This window comes from Humulus lupulus, chromosome 8, assembly GCF_963169125.1.
Source record: "Humulus lupulus chromosome 8, drHumLupu1.1, whole genome shotgun sequence".
NCBI lineage: Eukaryota > Viridiplantae > Streptophyta > Magnoliopsida > Rosales > Cannabaceae > Humulus > Humulus lupulus.
In genome coordinates this window covers 42,251,794-42,271,983 of record NC_084800.1, presented here as the reverse complement: position 1 = coordinate 42,271,983, position 20,190 = coordinate 42,251,794, and the positions used below count along the sequence as shown (strand labels likewise).

The following is a 20,190-nucleotide window of genomic DNA, read 5'->3' as shown; positions in this document are numbered from 1 at the left end:
TTTGCTGCTCAGTCTCCCCCTTCTCCCTCATGCAAGTCTTGCTGCTCCTTCTCTAACTCCTCCTTCTCCCTCATGGCATTTCTCCTGCTGGAAGCAAAAATCCAGGCAAGAGCACTCTAACCTCGTTTGTCTATGTGAGGTATTTTTTTAATTTAAGATTGCAATTTAATATCAGATAATCTCTGATTCGAAAGCTCGCTTGTAATGCGCTATCGAAATCGGACCTCCCAGCGATATACTCATTCTTGACCAATTCATTGGGTGGTGACGAAATCGTCCGCAAGCCAGCAGAGGAGGCTCTCTCTCAGTGCGAGGCTAGGCCTTGGTTTTGCTCTTGTCTCATGGTGAGTACTCTCTCTCTTTTCTTTTTAATCCAAGAAAGGACTAAAACAGTTTTCTTGGCCATCACTGAACAACCTCTTTCGTCCAGTGTGGTATTGCTGCCAACGGTCAAAAACCAAAAACCCAAACTCGGTGTTGGTGATTGCGTTTTGAGCCACGAACGAGGGGAGGTACTATACAGTGGATTGCGAAAACCCTATTATTTGGGGGAACCGAAGCTTTTCGAATTGAAGTTTTACGCAATGTAAGTTTCAAGCTTGATTCTTTCTATCGTTCATATTTTGGTTAAATTTTCTTCTGTAATTCAGTTACATTTATAAAGAGAGAATGCAGTTTTTTTTATTGGAATTCATAGTTTGATTATCATCTAGGAATAGAGATACAATTTGACACTTTTCTTTTTGACTGAAAATTATGATTTTTAAATCGTATAAGCAAATGGCTGTTGATATCATGGATTGTTTATGATCTGTGGGATCAATTTGGATTTGTTTAGGGGAGCTGTTAAGTTGGAACTTCGTTGTCCCCAAACTGTTGAGGGAATTGCTGCCGACCCTGAACCTGATTGGAGCTTCGATGCTCTTTTAACAGAGCTTAATGCATTGGAAACAAAACTTAGTAGCTCTTCCAAAGTCCCAATGCCATTCACTAAAGTGCAATCGCGGTAAGTATGTATGTGTGTGATTTAGATAACTGCTTGGTGCATGTGTGTTTTTTTGTTTAACTAAGCGTTCAGTTGTAAATTTTTTATAGTCAATTTTCAAATGTGAAGAGCGTAGAAAGAAGTTCTAGGCCATTTGTAATGCGTGTCCTCGATGATGAGGTGGATGAAATTGACAATGCATATGAGGAAGCTCAAGATAGAAGCTCCCTTTCTGCTAATCGGTTTAATTTTAACGACCTTTATGTTAGGTATGCATTTAACTGGCCTTGGTTGTTTTTCTTTACTTATATTCCATGTTTTTATCAATTCAAGTTTTGCATCCCTATTCTGTCATCGAAAGCTTTATTCAGCTGCTGTGTATATCACATTGACTGTTAGAGATCTCACTAGTTTCTATTAATACTTTGTATTTTATTGATTTATCTCTTAGTGATGATGGCGACTCTGAGAATGAGTCAGCTCTTTAAATATATAGTACTGAAAGAATGTATTTATACACTAAATTCAAATGAGATTTAACTGGATTTCGTAAACATGGATGTTACTGTATATTAAATTTCTTACTTATCATTCCACAGTTATTGCTATGTATGATTGTCATTTTTAATCATATCTCATGTTTTTTTCTTCTTAAAGTTCTTTTTGATATGTTAAATATTTATTTTCTCACATAATGTTATTTCTTTTCAGGATTATGTTCGCCATGAAAGAAATATCTCTAAATTGATATGGCAGATTACAGGAACTAATGATGCTGTCAAGTAATATTGGATTTCTGTCCATCAATCTACATATTTTTATTCAACAACTAGTTATCTAATTAGCTTATTATCATGTTACTTACCTAGTTGGTTTTCACATAATGTGTTTTCTTTCTCATGTAAATGACTAAATTGTTTTACATAATATGGTGGAAAGATTTTGCACTTAACGTAATTTTCCTTTTGCAGACAAAAAGCAGCAGAACTTGTCAAGATCCTCAAAAATCCTGCTTACCCTCAATCTATCAGTGCTGGAGCATTTGCTAGAAAGGTACATTTAGTTTATTGTATCTTTGGATCAGATTCTTATCTCTTTGCTTTATTTGGTGATTGAGAGAGTGGAAACAAAATTTGAGAATATGTCTCTTTTCTCACATACACTATACATGTATAGATATGATATGAGATATGGTTCTTCATATCAAGGGACTAGAAATGTTGTGCATGCATTGTAACTAAAATACACTTTTTGATGGCAGTGTGTAGAATTTTATTCTGTTGAGTATATAGAAATCATGTGGGGAGTTCTTATATTGTTCACTAGTCATTTCATTAAATGGTTTATGTATAAAACTGCATCCTAAGAAGCAACTAGAATGAGGGGTAAAGTGGTCAAATAATAGAATATAGGTAATAGAGGGGTATGTGGGTAACTGTAGTATGTAGGGCAAAATAGAAATATTGTATTACACTTGTTTCAAAAAGTTCTCACCCCTTTTCTGGAGAAAGAAAAATTGCAGGTCTCACTTTTCTTGTCTCTTTCACTCTTTTCTCTCCAACCAAACTGCCCATTTTACTCTTTATGTCTGCTTTTCCCTTTACTTCCTCTTTACCAACTGTTGGATAAAAAAATATATCCCATAAACTAGTACATACGTTTTTTTAGCAATTTACATACGGTTGATCAGAAACTAGTCAAAAAGTTTGCCAAGTACAAGATATGTCACCTCCATCTACAAAAGGAAAGAGGCCAAAACACATACCTATAGGAAAATTAGTTAAACTCCTCAATGAAAAGAGGAAGAGCTTTAGACTAAATTTGGAAATGGATAAGGTTGTTGAAGAGAGATATGGAGCAAGTGCACAAAGTATGATGAATTGAAGGATGGAGCAAGTTTCACGCATGGTTTACTTTTGTGTATCTTGTAATGTTTCTATTTTTCATTTTTGAAGTAAAAATTGTTCAAGATTATAAAACTTTATTATGTTATGCATTCAAACTTAAGTTAGAATTAAGATCTCTTGAAGTAGACACATTTATGGTTTGAATTAGTTATTGTTTAATGTAATAATTATGGTTTATCAATCTATTGAGAATTACATTTTATGATTAATTTTGAATTTTTTTTTATCAAAATACAATAATGAAAATCTTTTAATTAAAAAAAAAACCATATAAGTATACTTATCAAAATAAAATTTAAAATTTTATTACTATATGTTATGATTTAAAAACATATTATAGGCGTAAAAAATTGTTATGGTTTATATAATATAACAAACTAAAAATGTTATCAAAACAATCAAATGTAACAATTGAAAAGTGTTATGAAAAAAGTACAAGATTAAACTTCAAATTTATAACTAAAAACTCTATCTAAATGTTATTATTTGAATATTATAGCACCTAAAAAGTGTTATTGAATAGTTTAAGATAACACCGAACATAACATTCAAAAACTGTTATAGAAAAGACTGGACTTTTAATAACAGAGGCTATGTTAGCATTTTCAAAAGTGCTATCAATAGTCCCGGTTAGCAGTTTTTAAGTGTTATGAATATTGTTTTTTCTTGCAGTGCGTGCATTGCACGACATGTTTTGTGTTTTTTCAAGAACGAACTAATTTTTAAAAAAAAAAATAGTTTGATAATATTTTTATATGATAGTACTTTTGAAATAATTAAACTCCATAATATATATTTGAAGTTGAAAAATTATAAAAATGTATAATATGATTGAATAAGAAAATTTGTTGTCATATTATGTGAAGAAATTCTTGAATCAATATCCTATATTGATGTGTGCATCTTGTGCTTTTCCTAACTATTTTTTAAAAAATAAAATAAAAAATTTCCACCCTTTTTAAGATACATAAATTTTAGATTTTTAACATCATCTAGTTTTTAATTTGAATTGATTAAATTCTAGAACATTGGAGAGGTTATGTAATGAAATAAGATATGGTTGATACAAAAATTTATAATAATAGGATGATAATTAAATTCTAGAATGTAGATACATGCATTACATTAATTTAATCTTGCCAATATTAGTAATCCTAGGAATTTTGGTTATGGTATCTAATTAATTATTTAAAAATCCATTTGAGCATACTTAAATATATTTTGCTTACATAAATAGTAAAATGTATCTTGCACAACTATTTTTTTTTTCAATAAAAAATATCTGCATGAAGTACAATACATCAAATAATCGAATTAATAACTTATTAATGAAATAGTAGATATCATAAGTTGTTTTGATTTACTTAAAACTAATCTATAAATAAATTCAAATCATATTAGTAATTTTAAAAACAAATAATTTTATATATATATATTTGTAAGGAACAAAAAAAAAAACAAAACTGATAATTTTATGAAAAATTAATATATAAATTAATTATAATGATATTAGTAATTTTAGATGATCATTTTTTTTAAATCAATTTTCTATATATATAATTATAAGTAACATAATTTAAAAAGAATAACAACAATTATTTATAAGATTTTTTTATTAGTTATTTTACAATCCTATAAAAGCTCTATCTCTCCTATTATTTCTCATTTTCTTATTATGTGGATTATTTCTCTAAAAACACATCTCTCCTAATTAATTAAATCAATAATATATAAGGTTATTTCTAACCCATAACATTTACTTTTGTAAATATATTCAAATATTCTTTTGTAATAAATATTAGGAGAATTCTCGTATAGGGGCTTCATTTTAAGCTCTACCGGTGGGGTTCTCAGTGTTCTTGACCTGTGAACAGTTTTCGGCGCGATTTTTTTTATGACCGTGTATATTGTAGCTATTTAGAGCATCCTGCAAATTTTCAGAAAATTCTGAATAGTTACAGTACCGAAATTAGGTTCAAACATGTTGCTTTCCACGCGCATAAAAAAATTAGTCACGCGTGCAACAACATGTTTGAACTTAGTTTTCGGTGCTGTAAACTATTCGGAATTTTCTGAAAATTTGCAGGATGCTCTAAATAGATACAATATACACGGTTGTAAAAAAAAATTGCGCCGAAAACTGTTCACGGGTCGAGAACACTGAGAGCCCCACCAGTAGGGCTTAAAGTGAATCCCTATAAGGGAATTCCCCATAAATATTATATTCAAATATTACATTTTTTTTATAGCAACATAAAGCCCAAGCCCACATTTTTTTAGGGGTTAGTATCTTCTTGTAATGCCCCAAAATCCCTAATGTGGTTTAATGGTTAGATTAGTAGGTCGGGAGGGCCATAATTGATTTACTATGTCATTAAACTGTTATATGCATGTTTATGTAAATTATATTATAATATGATGTTAAATGCATGCATGTGGGTCCACATTTCATGACAGGGGTATTTTGGTAATTTGGCCCGTTGAGGGCGTAATTGTATATTTGTATGCATGTCGGTGATATATTGTTAAGGCCACATTATAATGTGGATTTGTTCGAGCTATTCGGCATGAGACGATCTTTGAATATTAAGTAGCGATTTAGTCATAACGAGATTAAGTTCGAGGCTCAGAATGAGTCTCGGGGTGTTCTTAATGATTAGAACGTTGCCGGGAATTAAAGGGTAACGAGATATAAATCATTGGTATTTGAGAATATCGAGAATTGGAAGGTGTTAATTATGATTAACGAAATAGGTTGGAAATGACGATTTTACCCTTGGGAGCCTTTAGAAACTTTTAAATGACCTAGGGGCAAAATAGTCATTTCACCCCTAAGATATATATCAACTTTGAAGGTTGTAGAAGTTTACCCAAAAACAGAGTGTTGTTCTTGCTCCTCACGTTCATCATCTTCCCTTTTTTCTCCTCTGAAGTTTTTGATCCCAAATTGAAGAATCAAGCTAGGAAATCAAAGCTTGGAGGATATAGACTTAGTGCATCCATTGAAGATGACTCAAAACCAGCTTGAGGTAAGAAATCATCCATGAACTTTAAGCTTTGCTCTGTTTTTCTTATAGTTTTCAACTTATGGATTTTGATGTGGATAGTTGGGAATTAGTGGAGGTTTTTGAGTAAGATTGCTTGGGTTTTGATGAGGGTGTGATGTAGATGAAGTTTAGGGGTTGAATTGGATGTTTTGGTAAGGTTTGGGATTGGTTTGGAAGGTTGGTTTCGAGGGAAATCGTAAGGAGGGAAAACCAGAAACTTTTCTGGTCTGAAGTTGGCACCCCAGCGCTATGCAGGGCAGAGGCTAGGGCCTCACTGCCTTGGGTCAGCGCCATTTGGCAGCGCCCCAGCGCTAGGCCAATTCCAGCAAATCTCATTTTTAGGACTCATAATGGTTTTAAGGCTCGGGGGTTGGTTCCTGTACCCCGTTTGAGTAGATTGAGATTCCCAAGAGTGTAGGATTGATCCCGGGAGTGTGGTTTTAGATTGTGAACCATTTATTGATTTACTTTATTAATGGATTCCAATTGGTTATGACTAGGTGACCGCTAAGGAACTAAAAGACAGATCGTTCTCAAGGGTCGTTCCTTTATTAATTCTCGCTCGAACCAGAGGTAAGAAAACTGCACCTCATATGTGACATGCATGGTTGTTCATGAGGCATGTTGAATGTTTAAATGTGGACATGGATTGATTATTGAATGCTTAGCAAATCTTGCTCACTTGTGCATGGTACTGACTGAGTAGTCAGAATTGGCAAATATGTTAGTATCAACTGTGAAGCTATGACTCATTAGTCAAGTTCGGCAGTGGTATTGGGCACTGGTCACACAGTGCTGACTCATAAGTCAGGAACGGCCTTAGTGTGTTCAACGCAAGCCAACAAAGATTAGATCTAATCGACATCTGCATTAAATGACTCAGAAGAGCATTAATGTCGGACCGACCTCAATTCGATGAATACTATAAGCGCTTGTCTAGCCAAAGGTTAGTTACTTAGAGCCACAGTGACTATTTAGTCACATGGCTGTGGGTGCCAAGCCCCGTGTGACTTACCCAATAGTCACTCATCTGTTTAAGCTAGTGTCTTACCCAGCAGTCACTCATCTGTTTAAGTTAGTGACTTGCTTGTCAGTCACTCATTATGGTTTACCAGAACCTCAAATATTCACTCATCTGTTCAGAGCTATAAGCTCTGTGTGATTATAATAATAATAATCATTTGATAATACCTATATGCATTACTGAGTTTTCTTGCTGGGCTTTGGCTCATGGGTGCTATGTGGTGCAGGTAAAGAGAAAGAAAAGCTCACCCAGCCTTGAGTGGAGAGCTTAGGTGGTGATGTGTACATATGCGACCGCTTGACCACCACGGCCAGGAGTTCTCAGAGGAACTAGGGGGTTTACCCTATTTTTGCCGCTTAGGTTGGCGGGTTGTAAATTTCAAACTGTAATGACCATTTTGTATCGTAAACAACTTGTAAACGTTTTTATGGGCCCATGAACAGTTTTATGTTTTAAATAAATATATCATTTCCTCTTATTGGTTTTCCACCTTAACCTGTTAATAACACCTAGAAGTACGTTTTTAACCAAAGAACTCAGGTAGCGAGTTAAATTCATGGTTCATCGTTCACCGTAACTGTCTTGGGGTAACCAAGGTGTTACACTTCTCTTCTCTTACATGGTCAATTCCCTAAAACAATTACACAGACTTTCTCCTCTCGAAATCTATGTCCAGTGGTTTTTACAAGCCTTTTTTCCTCTCAAATCCAAAAATCAGTCGACCTCTCTCCATCAATTCGACAGTGTTGTTCGTAATCAAGAAGCATTGGGTTGTTGCTGTAGTAAGTTTATCTCTCTTGTTCTAGTTTGGTTTCTCTGCTCGCGTTTTTGGGCATTTGTTTATCTTTTCCTTTCTTTTTGTTTTGGTTTTGTCAGTGTATTCTTATTCTGAATTTTTTTCTTCATAATTTTTTATGTTTTAGTGTTTTCTTTTGTTGAGTAGTTTTCATTTTTTTGGTTGTTGAGATTTCTTTGTTTTCAGGGATTGAGTTGGGGCTCAGGTTTGCTGCCACGACCACATGCACTTCTCACCATGGATTTGGGAGTATTTCTTTCTTTGTGTCTGTCTCTTTGTGGTTAGTTTTGCAGATGATGATGGTGGTTGTAGCACTGCCATTTTTTTGTTTCGAGGTTTTCTTGTATTTTTTTTGTCTGGGTTTCGCTATTTTGGTTTATGAGCTTCTGTTTGTCACTTTTTCTGTTTGGGTGTTTGCAGATGGTGATGATGGTGCATGCTTTTGCTTGAATCACTAATCTTTGATGTGGTTTTCTTTTGGGTTTGGTTTACACAAAGAAAACTAATTTGAAATGTTGTTATATACCAAAGTGAAATTTAAATGCTATAATCATAGTAAATGCAATTAAACTAACTTTTGTACTGTTCCTTGAATTCCTTACAGAAGAGACCCTATTTCTATAACAAATCTAAAAGAAAAAAATTTATAGAAGGAATGGGTTAGTTTTTGTGAATTGATGAATTTGAATGGTATATTTGTAATACTATTTGTTCAACTGAAATTAATATGAGATTCTAACGAATCTTGTTTAGAATGTTGAGATAATTTTTCTTTATTTGTACTTTCTCTTGTAAATGTGAAAGGTTGTGTACTCTTAAAATGTTGCATTGCTTGGTTATGTAAAGATGTAATTGTTGTTGAAGAATCAACTCTTAGAATTGGATGACTAATTGACAGGTATTATTAGAGTTATTTTTTTTTTTTTGGAACAAATTCTATTAAAACATACTAATTTCTGTTAAACATACAAAATTCTGTTAAGTATACTAAATTCTATTACATAGCCATTTATATAATAGGTAAGATATGTGGAAATATGCTCTCTGATGATGTTGTCATTAGTAAGTGCAACGACATAATGCTCAATGGAAGAGGCAGCTTGGACACTTGATGATGCTATGGTAGTGGCGCTTTAACGAGGCCATGTGCAGGCCATCTCCCTTCATGTCATCTCGGCCTTACTGGCCTTCCCCTGCTCTACACTCGGAGACACCTGTATGCATGCACAAAGTAGCGCGTAGGTTGTAGTTTCGGGCACTTGAGCACTTATATAGAGTCTTTCTCAACCGTTTGCCTTCCTCTAAAACTTAACATTACCCACGCATTTCAAACTCCCTCATGGTCGCCATCAAATGATCTCACTAAAAAATGGGACATAAGGAAACACATGATTGTAATGAAATTCCTAATAAAATGGAGATGTCCAACTTATGATTGATGCAGACAATTCTTAGAGCAATTTAAACCATGTTCTCTATATTTTTTAGTTAAAATGGCTAAAAAGTTATTTTAGGAGCCGCTTTAAACTCAACTCCTCCAATCACACTCTCTATTATAGCTAGCTATTGAATAATTTAATATTTTTTATGGAACACCCTTTGGTTCTATAAATATACATTTTGTTAAAATAATGATCAAATAGTGATAATGATGATAAAATAAAGTTTAGCTAGTCATGGATGCTCTTTATATTTGGAGAGCCAAAAATGTAAAAGTTAAAATAGCTAAAATATAGCTAGCCCATTGGAGTGATTAAAAATACAAAATAAGTTATTTTTTAGCTATTTTAGCTAAAAAAAAAAAAATAGATAGTGTGGTTGAAGATGCTCTTAGCTAAGAAGGGAAGACATAATTATTTTAGTCTTATGGTTTTTTTTTTTTTATTTCCTTGATAAAATTAGAGCGTGTGACTGGATTTGGAATTTTGGAGTACTCTAAGCTCTAAAATCTTGTCTATAAAATTTAGTATATATTTTATTTATTTTTTTCTTAAAAAAGAGTTATTTGTAGTAAAAAAAATAGTAATTGACGGCAAAACCTTCTTAAGTTCCGTCCATTCCAGTCTGGTAATTGCCACCGTGGATAGTCCATGTGCACACAAGAGTACACATGGCATGTTTTTATTGATCCACGTTATTTACTTATTTAAATATTATAAAAATTACAAAAAACGACATAACAAATGGTGACTCCAGACCAGCGGGGTTGTGTTTTATCATACTTTCAAAGGTAAGATTGAAAATTGTGAATGAGTATGATCAATCAAAACATTTTAATTCTATTGATCTTTAAGAAGTTTCCAACATGAAGCTGTTTGAATAAAAAAGATACACTTGTCGTCTTGCATATACATTCTGCCAGAATATAAAGTAACAAAAGAAGAAAAAGTAAAAGGAGAGTGTAATGCAGCACCTAAAATCTTATAGGGCAATTTTTAACATCTGACCAAAGCAGCAGCAGCAACTAAAAATGGTACAAAAATAAAACAAAAAGTCTGGTTTATATCTTATATCACTTGGCGATTGTCACTCATTTCCTGCCTCTTCCTTCTCTCCAGATTTTCCTTCGTCGGCAATTTGGAACCCTTCAATTTTCCGAGAAACCTCATCTGCAGTTACCTTCACTTTTCCAGCTGACCCATTTGCTGTAACAGCTTCAGTGTCTTCGTTTGTCAAAGGGCCAGTCTGCCATATTCTAATGGTTCCATCCTCAGATCCTGAGGCATATGATTCCCCTCCAGGAGAGAAACGCACACAGTGAACAGGACCATGATGACCCTTGTTGCATGCTGCATAAATGATTGTGAATTAGAACCTAACCCAAATCTATTTTCATGTAAATCTCAGCACATTCCTCTTTATACTGTTAGTAAGAAAGAATTTTGACATAGGAGCACGTACTAATCTCTTCACCGGTGTGGAAATCAAATACATGGATCCACATATCTTCTCCCCCAGCAATGAACTTGTTCCCATATTTTGGTTCCAGCGAAGCTGATTCCACCGTGCATGGCATTTCATAGCTCTTCACCAACCCGAAACTGGGTACACGTAAGCAGGATAAAACACATCATAAACCAAGCAAAAAGAAAAAAAACACTCATTCCCCAACAAAATTAAAAGCGAGTTCGTGGCTTACTAATTTGCATCCCAGAACTTAACAGTAGATCCATCAGCAGTTGTTATGTAGCGACCATCTTGACTAACCTCAGCACTAGTGACAGATGACTTGGTTTCAAGAGTTTGAACTATTTTACCACTTCTTACATCCCATAATCTGTATGGTCAATAGTCACAAGTAAAACAAAGACAAAGACGCAAGCATGAGGACACCATCCAGACCTCTAAAATAAACATGATAGCTTTCAATGTTGAGCGTTTTCGCAGAGATATGCATACCTCACACCACCCATATCAGTACAAGAACTTAATATTGTCTGATCGCTGTGGAGCCATGCAACAGTTCTAACTGAACCAGGGGATTTGTCCACTTCTCTAGGAGGGGCATCTGGCCGATTCAAATCATAGATCCGAAGAACTTTCTCAAATCCTCCAGTTAATAAACGGTGTGTATCCTGTGTTCCGGTTGTCAGCCATCAAATGTGACAAAATACATTAAAGAGAAAATAATAACTCTATAATAGTAAAAGAACAGCATCAGGCCAAAAACAAAGGTTTCAAGAGACAGTTGGTAGCCGATTTCATATAATAATAAAAATATTTTTTTTAAAAAAACACAAAATCTAACCATTAGAAATAAGGCAAACAATAACCATTACATACATCTCTAAGCATAGCAATAAACAATAAATATTCAGACGCATTAAAACTTAGCTAGACAACACTGTAGGTGAAACATTTACAAATTATGAATGCGAAAGGAACAAAAAGGGTAAGCAAATGGAAACCAGCTTGAAGGAGAAGCCACCTCTGAAAAGGCGCAGGCTCGAACAATGTGCTTATGCTCAAAAGAGTGTAGTACATCCCCAGTTAAGGCATCCCAAACTTTCCTGCAAATCAAGTCTATTATTATTATTTTGTCAAGTTTATTATTTTGTTTTAATCAATTTACCAAATTGTGAAATTTTAATAAGAGTAATGCTAAAGACACATAAAAGTTACACAATGATACGTAACTAATATAAACCACACAATTAGGAAATTATAGGGTCCCACTTGAAAATATTAACAGCTAAAATTAACAATACATGTGTAATGTGTGAGTGTCCCTTGCATTACTATTTTATCAAACATGTTCACTTCTTTGTCAGGGCTCATAGTTTTATACTGCTTGATGATCCACCAACAAGTATAAAGAAAAAGGGTTAGAATAAAGAATATAAAACAGAAGGAAAAAGTCAACCATCTTCATTTTCTTTCAGTTCACTTATGAATTATGATCTAATAAAAGTCATCCATGAATCAGAGTAAATTTAATACTTAGCGTGATTCTAAGAGATCATCAAATGCATATCATGACCTAAATAATACAAAAGGTATGTTCTGACGTCAGTTAAAATATAAATTTAAGTACTGATAAAGTTGACATAACCAGGTACCCTTGAGAAATCAAATATGGGCATAACCAGGTACCCTTGAGAAATCAAATATGGGCATAACCAGATACCCTTAAGAAATCAAATATGGCGTATGCAACAGAGTTGCAGATGATGTGATACGTACTACAAACTAAGAACTAGAGTCTAGAGGGTTGCATCATACAAGTGTACTTACCCCCCGGAAATATTTATCTTTCCTTCACCCTTTAAAGGAATAAGTATCTTACTGCCACACTTCTAAGAAACAAATATGTAGCTATCTTTTTCATTTTCTTTCTTTTAATTGAAAAATATTGCAACTGTCACCCTTAGATCAAATAGGGTATATAATCATCACCCTTTCACTAAATAAGTTCAAAGAAAAATGCATCTTACTGTCACCCTTATAAGGACAAAAGAACCTCCCCAATATATGCATGGGCAACTTACTAAGAACATTGAAAACACAGAATTGAAGGTCACCGATTTCAGTTCAAGCATACAGAAACACATACATTCCAAGTGCAGCCAATTTTTAACATCTATGCATATTTCAAATGACATCATACAAGTTTCCAGATACGAGTTCATTTAGTCAAACTGTGTGGCTGAATCTATCTATCTATTTATATATATATATAAACCATCTACTAAACCAACTTTTAGAGGGAAAAAAAAAGACATACGCAGAGAAGTCAGCAGAACCAGTTGCAGCACGAAGAGCATTGGTATCCAAGCCGCAACTCCACACTGCACCTTTATGTCCTTCAAATGTTCCAATCCAATCACCAGTCTCCCCATTCCTCAGCATGGGACTGGAATCTAAATCACACAGTACGACCGCCCATAATTTTTTTTTCATTAAATGAATTCAATCAAAACTAAAACACCAACAAGCATTACTACAATCCATTACACTGCTTTTCTCTGTTGTATTGAGATGCACTAGAGTAAGAAAAACTAAAGTTTGATTGAACAATTCAATATCATCATATACATCAAATAATGATTCGCTTATCTAATCAACTGAATCATTTAAAACAACATTAAAATTATAAATCAAACGCACCCTTGCTGGCACTAATGAGGAAGAACCCATCAGGCGTGACTGGACTGTAGAACAAATCAACCACAGGACGCGAATGGCCATGGCAAACAAGGGGAACAGACACCTTCTTCTTATCCATATCACTCAAAACTCAAAATCAGATAAACCCAAAAACCAAAAACAACAAGACTACTCCTTCTGATCTATATTCCAATTAAACAGGGCAACAAAAAAACCCTAAAACCAACACACAAAAAGTCCCAATTTTTTCTTACCTTGACAATTAAACTCAAAAAGGCAAAATGGCCAATAAATAGAAACAAAATGATCAGCTAAACGGAATTGGAATTTCGTTAGTAAATCTGAGATTATACAGAGAGATTTCAGTGCAAAGAGAAATTGGCGGTATATTTGGACACAGGTGGGAAAATACGATTTATTTTGAGAAATTGAAGAACCGATCCACACCTCCTAACCCTTGACAATGGCTCTGATTATAAAAAAATCTAAATCAAATTGCCCAGAAATAAATTAAAAGTTCTAAATCATGAAAAAGAAGGGAAAAAAAAGAAGGAAAAAAAACTAAAAAAAAAAAAAGAAAATGAAAAGTTAGAGAACAGAGCTCCCTGCAACAAAAGGGCTAGGCGCAAAGAAGATGCAAGTAGAAGTGTCTCGCTTATATAGAGACTAATTTTGGGCCTTATTTTAGCCGAGTCCATCTGCTGATACGGCCTTTTTTTTTTGAGTCGATTCAGTTTGTATTGTACCAGCCACCAGGGGCCGTACCAGTGGGACTGACTTTTGGACACACCTGCTGGCTTGTTTTTTCTTATGGGCCTACAACCAGCTTCGTCAAATACGGGCTCAGGGGACCCATTTCTATGTCTCTAAACTGAAATTAAGGAAATTTTATGGCAAAACGCAGCAGATTGATATTAAAATTGATACAAAATTTTGAAATATACTGAATTTAAGTTGCAACAAGTCATTGCCAAAATAAAAGTTGCAACAAGTCTCAACATTGAAATCTTAGCATGAAAAAAAGTCTCTGCATTGAGGCTGAGAAAGTTATTCAATGATATCGGCGAGATCAATTCATTGTTTTTGAAGTATGGCTAATAAGCACAAATTACCACATGACATGCTATTATTTGAACGATTTAGCATTAGATTTCATATATTTTAATTTAAAAAATAATATATGAGACGAATACTAAATTACACTAAAGATTTACTTTATTAGCCACTAGCGATTATTAAAGACGTGGTACTAAAGAGGGCAACGAATTTGTGACAAATGTACTTTTGTCATAAAAATATTTAAGTATTTAATTACAACTCTAAGAATAATTAAAGTATTTTCACTATAAATATCACTTATTATTTTGGTAGTATCTATCACTGTCAAACAAAATAATATGTGGATTTTTAAGTAAATAGAAAAATTAAGCATCATATTATAGGGAAAACTTAATAAATACTCATTTCGTTATAGTTTCTTGTGGTAAAACACCTATTTTAAAATTGAATTAACCATCCTTTCAAAAAGAAAAAAGAAAAATTAATCATATTTATCCATATTCTAATTAAATTCCTAGCATTTTTTTGGTTTTTTTATATACTTATCAATTACTCTCCTCACATTTATAACGATTCAAAGATTAATCGACTGGAGTGATGAGAGTAGTGATGCACACGGAGTGGAGAATTGGCGGGGAGTGCTCCTTCCATCCCTGTCTCTATTTATATTTCTAATCTCCATCCCTGCTTATTCCCCGTCGGGGATGGGGTGGGGAATCCCATGGGGAACCCATTCATTTAAAAAATAAATTTTAAAATAAAAATCATAAATTATATGTAAATTAAAATATTACACAATATTTATTATTTAAAATATTAAACACTATCCTAAATAAAATTTAAAATATTAAAAAAATTACTACTATACTATAAAAACACATAAAAAAAGGTATAAAATACATATAAAATATTACAAAAATATATAAAAATTTAAACGGGGCCCCGTCGGGGCGGGGAGTGCTATCCCCGTCCCCACCTCATTTAACATTCGGAGATTGAAAGTTATCCCCGTCCTCGCCTCGTTCCCCATTTAGACGGGGATTCCCCACCCTGTTAGGGGCAGGTCCCCACAGGCCCCATCCCCGTAGGAAAAATGTGCATCCCTGGAGAGAGGTTTTACTTATAATAATAATAATAATAATAATAATAAAAGTTATATTATGAATTAAATTGAGGGCATAATGGGAATATCAACTAAAAAAAGTATTTTTGAACACGAGGCATTATTCAACCAGAATAAAAGAAATGGGTATAAGAACTAATTTCTTTAGGTCTAAATAGGAAAAAATTGTAAATAAATTTTTGGGCTGGGCTAATTTTTTAAAATGTGTTGTTTTTTTTTAATATAAAATACTACAACAATTTATCCTCAAAAAGAGAGGGAAGTTTTGTGTTATTGTATGTTGCTAAAAAAGAGATACCGCTATTTATCTTTCTCACTCGGATATTGTGTTAATTTTGTAAAATTAAATTCTAGAAGTGCTACTTGTCTTCAAAGGACAAATATGAACTTCACATAAGGCCCAATTTTTGTGACAGGTTCAGTGAAGTTTGGAAGTTAAGAACTTAAAATTGGCGAATGATCAGAGAGAATAAAAGAGACCACAATCCATAAAGACAATCAACACCCAAACCCACCATTCCCAAATCACAGACCGACTTCTTACGCAAGGCAACTCAAAGAGAATACTGACTCTCCTGTCTTTGGAATATTTGAGGCAAAACCATATCTTGATCCGAGCCCCTTTTCAATGGCGACAGTCGGGGTGGAATCCAAATTACCAGAGGCCATGCCGGAGGAGACTTGCTCGGCCAAGTCGACGAAGCAAGGGGAAGGTCTCAGACAGTACTACCTCCAACACATTCATGAGCTCCAGCTTCAGGTCCGCCAGAAGACCCACAATCTTAATCGTCTCGAAGCTCAGCGCAATGAGCTCAATTCAAGAGGTTCTCTTTTTAACCTAACCCTAATTTATTATTTGCTTGGATTTCTGGGTCGGTTTCTTATGATGGATTAGGTGCTAGGACTGGGTTTTTGTTTTTGTTTTTGTTCTTGTTCATATGATTTGTTCGATTTGTTTCGTTTGAAGCCTGTTAGGTGTGGAATTTATAGGGTCGTTTGTTGCTCTGAAAAAGTGATACTGTGTAGGGAACGTTTGAAAAAGTGATGTATGAAAATGAGGATTTGGGGAGGAATTCTTTATATGGACATGTATGGAAGTATCATGCTAAGATTTTGGTACATGTTGCTGTTCTCTGGTTTATAAAGCACTGTCCTTTGTTTAGATTTGGTCCGGAAGGAATTTTTGTGGTACTAACATCGTGGTACCGTGAACGTATTTGTATATCTTGTGCGTTGATGGGAGAAGCAAATCCATCCGGTTTATATTATATTTATATTGGGCTTACTACATGGAAGTAAGCTTGGAAATGAAACGAGAAAGGTACTAGTTTAATCAAACAAGTACTTGAGCAAGTAAGCATTTTGCTGGTGGGTTTCGGCAGATGCAACTGATTGGTATTTCTTTTTAAAATTCCATAGGATGTTAATGGGTAGTTTTCGTTTTATTGGGAGTTGATTTTTAAAGTTTCAACTCAATGGGCGACTATAGTTTATAAATTTGGAATTGTTGCATCAGTCAACGATGTTTAAATGTGTACTTTAACAGTGAGGATGCTTAGGGAAGAGCTACAACTGCTTCAGGAACCTGGATCCTATGTTGGCGAAGTAGTCAAAGTAATGGGAAAAAACAAGGTCTTGGTTAAGGTAAGTTTCACATGGTCTCCAGACTGCTAATTTGTGATATTTGAATCTTCCTACCGTAATGGGTATGCATCTAAATTTCTTCAACCTAGTTACATGTATTTATTTCTTTCGTGTTGCAGGTTCATCCAGAAGGAAAATACGTTGTCGATATTGATAAAAGCATTGATATCACAAAGATTACACCATCAACTAGAGTTGCTCTCCGCAACGACAGTTATGTTCTTCATCTGATCTTGCCGAGCAAAGTAGATCCTTTGGTTAACCTTATGAAAGTTGAAAAGGTTCCAGATTCTACATATGATATGATTGGTGGGCTTGATCAGCAGATCAAAGAAATTAAAGAGGTATTTCTTGCCGCATCCTTAGTTCTGAAGTTCCATTTCTTTTCTTCAACTATACAATTCATTGTGTATGCTGTGTTGTTTATTTAATTGATTATTAACGCACTGATTTATAAATTGTGATATGTGTCTCAGGTTATTGAGCTTCCTATTAAACACCCTGAGTTGTTTGAGAGTCTTGGAATAGCTCAACCAAAGGTAATACTGGATTTCAAGTTGTAGCATTAGCAACTGGTTAGCAGTAACCTATTTTGAGGCATTGAGTGTTTATCATTCTAAATCTTTGTTATCCTATTTTAGGGTGTCCTTCTGTATGGCCCTCCGGGTACAGGAAAGACACTTTTGGCGAGAGCTGTGGCTCATCATACCGATTGTACTTTCATCAGGGTTTCTGGTTCTGAATTAGTTCAGAAATACATTGGAGAAGGCTCTAGAATGGTTAGGGAACTTTTTGTCATGGCAAGGTTTGTTCTGATCTTGTTCTTTGATCCATGTATTAGTGTTAGTTTCCCTCGCTCACATGGTATTATTTTTAATCTGTTGTCTTAAGGAATTCTGTTACCCATTCTACTTGTGTCATTATGTTATACTGGTTGGGAGGCTCTTCTATATCTAATGATGGGTAAAAAGATATTGATGGTATAATTGAAGCATTGTAAATTTGTATGAAACGACTATTGCCCAACAACCATGTGTACCAGCTAGTGGCATGGCATCTAGAAGCTTTGAAGTGTCTTTGAACTTCTGATGGTTGCTCTTGTTCTGATTGATTTCATGCTTTATTCTCATACTTCCATTACCATTTAAATGAGCAAGTATTGTTTGTCATAGGGAGCATGCTCCATCGATCATCTTTATGGATGAAATTGATAGTATTGGGTCTGCTCGAATGGAGTCTGGAAGTGGCAATGGAGACAGTGAAGTGCAGCGGACTATGCTGGAGCTTCTCAACCAGTTGGATGGATTTGAAGCATCAAACAAGATCAAGGTTTTCCATAGATTCGGATTCCCTACACACTTAAAAGAGCTGTTTTTATTTATTTATTTTTAAATAAATATATTATTCTTGATAATGCTGAGTACATTTCTTACTTGCACCCTTCACAGGTATTGATGGCAACAAATCGCATTGATATTTTGGATCAAGCCCTCCTTAGGCCAGGGAGAATTGACAGAAAGATTGAGTTTCCAAATCCTAATGGTGATGTAAGTTTTTTTAGTGGCGTAGGCAGAAAAGGCTTTTAAATCTTCATTTCATCCTCCACTAGCATACATTGCTACTATACTATTGCATATATAGAGTCCTCTAGTTTGTTTCCCTGGAGCCTAGTCATTTTACTGTTCTATTTAGTTGTTTTGTTGGCTTGCGAATTCTGTTCAGTTTTATTCTAGGAACTGTGTATTGCGAAGTCTTCTAGATACAATACTCATTCACTCTTAAAAATATTGCAGTCTCGTTTCGACATCTTGAAAATTCATTCAAGGAGAATGAATTTAATGCGTGGGATTGATCTGAAGAAGATTGCAGAGAAGATGAATGGGGCATCTGGTGCAGAGCTGAAGGTAGTTTCTTTCTCTAAATTTGTCAAATGCACATCTACTGGTCTAGAACTTTTCCGTTAATTCTTTAATGATGGAACTCCAATAGGCCATGCAGTAAGATAGTTGGTTTAGTACTCAATTATACACATACGTTTCATATACAATACCTCGCATTATGTCTACAGGCTGTATGCACAGAAGCAGGGATGTTTGCTTTGAGGGAGAGAAGGGTTCATGTAACTCAGGAAGACTTTGAGATGGCAGTGGCCAAGGTTATGAAGAAGGATACTGAGAAAAACATGTCGTTGCGCAAGCTATGGAAGTAGTTCTTTAACTGAATACTATGCTGTGAAAGGCAACAAGGCAGACAAGAAAATTTGCTGGCGCTTATGCTTTTTTCACATGCAAAGTTCTCAAGCCCTCCGACTGCGCTGACGCTCGACTTTGTGCATGTTTATTGTTTTTCAGAGTTGGTAACTGGGTATTTTCTTTCACCGTCTGGTCTCTGTGAATGGATTCGTAGGAGACACTTTTATGAAATTTCATCGCTTGAGTGCTTCATTTCATGTTCTCATTGATTCTAGGCTCGAAGTTAGCACGACCCATCAAGAAAATTGTGAAAACCTGATTGGACCGAATCACTGATTGATGTAATGGTCCATCGTGAAATGTTTTTCACTTTTCATGCCTAATAAATAAATCATATATAGATGTAGACTAGGTGCGATCAAAGTGTAATTTTATGACATAAATTTTAAATAAATAAATAATATTATATATAAAAAATAACAAAAATATATTAAAAGAAAAATTAGGTTAAAACATTGTTATTAAATATTTAGTATTGTATTAAATATTATTATTATAATAATAATATTTTATAACATTTGAATTTATTACAAAATATTTATTATACTTAAATTTTATAAAAATTAAGATAATGTATTATATATTATTATTATTATAATAATATTTTATAATATTTAAATTTATATGAATATAATTATTAAATATCCACTAATAATGATATTTTACAAAATTTTAATTTATATTAATATAATTATTAAATATTTAGTTGTGTCTTGAATAATATTAAATAATAATATTTTATAATA

At 34.0% G+C, this 20,190-nt stretch overlaps 3 protein-coding genes across 3 annotated transcripts; 2 read left to right on the top strand and 1 right to left on the bottom strand.

The window, feature by feature from the left end:
* Positions 1-415: 415 nt before the first annotated feature.
* LOC133795315 (mRNA export factor GLE1-like) lies at positions 416-8,209 on the top strand. Its single transcript, XM_062232769.1, has 7 exons — positions 416-586; positions 839-1,006; positions 1,096-1,254; positions 1,585-1,594; positions 1,697-1,767; positions 1,957-2,038; positions 8,180-8,209. Coding segments are annotated over exons 1-7 (522 nt in total). The 5' UTR covers positions 416-584.
* A 1,806-nt stretch (positions 8,210-10,015) lies between these two features.
* LOC133796966 (uncharacterized) lies at positions 10,016-13,992 on the bottom strand. Its single transcript, XM_062234685.1, has 7 exons — positions 13,367-13,992; positions 12,984-13,119; positions 11,688-11,769; positions 11,159-11,334; positions 10,899-11,036; positions 10,661-10,800; positions 10,016-10,548 (listed from the first exon to the last, which is right to left on the bottom strand). The coding sequence occupies exons 1-7, from the start codon at positions 13,482-13,484 to the stop codon at positions 10,286-10,288; spliced, it is 1,053 nt and encodes a 350-aa protein (XP_062090669.1). The 5' UTR covers positions 13,485-13,992; the 3' UTR covers positions 10,016-10,285.
* A 2,037-nt stretch (positions 13,993-16,029) lies between these two features.
* LOC133796965 (26S proteasome regulatory subunit 8 homolog A) lies at positions 16,030-19,790 on the top strand. The gene is made up of 9 exons (XM_062234684.1): positions 16,030-16,372; positions 17,095-17,192; positions 17,312-17,536; positions 17,669-17,731; positions 17,834-17,997; positions 18,365-18,521; positions 18,641-18,739; positions 18,986-19,096; positions 19,261-19,790. The coding sequence occupies exons 1-9, from the start codon at positions 16,177-16,179 to the stop codon at positions 19,399-19,401; spliced, it is 1,254 nt and encodes a 417-aa protein (XP_062090668.1). The 5' UTR covers positions 16,030-16,176; the 3' UTR covers positions 19,402-19,790.
* Positions 19,791-20,190: the final 400 nt, after the last annotated feature.

Excerpts from the sequence above, each read along its gene's own strand:
- LOC133796966 (XM_062234685.1), bottom strand. The coding sequence starts at position 13,484 with ATGGATAAGAAGAAGGTGTCTGTTCCCCTTGTTTGCCATGGCCATTCG. Across the intron at positions 13,120-13,366 it reads CCTCATTAGTGCCAGCAAGG|ATTCCAGTCCCATGCTGAGG; the intron begins GTGCGTTTGATT and ends TGTGTGATTTAG. Across the intron at positions 11,770-12,983 it reads GGTTCTGCTGACTTCTCTGC|GAAAGTTTGGGATGCCTTAA; the intron begins GTATGTCTTTTT and ends CTTGATTTGCAG.
- LOC133795315 (XM_062232769.1), top strand. Across the intron at positions 1,007-1,095 it reads TTCACTAAAGTGCAATCGCG|TCAATTTTCAAATGTGAAGA; the intron begins GTAAGTATGTAT and ends AATTTTTTATAG. Across the intron at positions 2,039-8,179 it reads CTGGAGCATTTGCTAGAAAG|ATGGTGATGATGGTGCATGC; the intron begins GTACATTTAGTT and ends GGGTGTTTGCAG.
- LOC133796965 (XM_062234684.1), top strand. The coding sequence starts at position 16,177 with ATGGCGACAGTCGGGGTGGAATCCAAATTACCAGAGGCCATGCCGGAG. Across the intron at positions 17,732-17,833 it reads TTGGAATAGCTCAACCAAAG|GGTGTCCTTCTGTATGGCCC; the intron begins GTAATACTGGAT and ends ATCCTATTTTAG. Across the intron at positions 19,097-19,260 it reads CATCTGGTGCAGAGCTGAAG|GCTGTATGCACAGAAGCAGG; the intron begins GTAGTTTCTTTC and ends TTATGTCTACAG.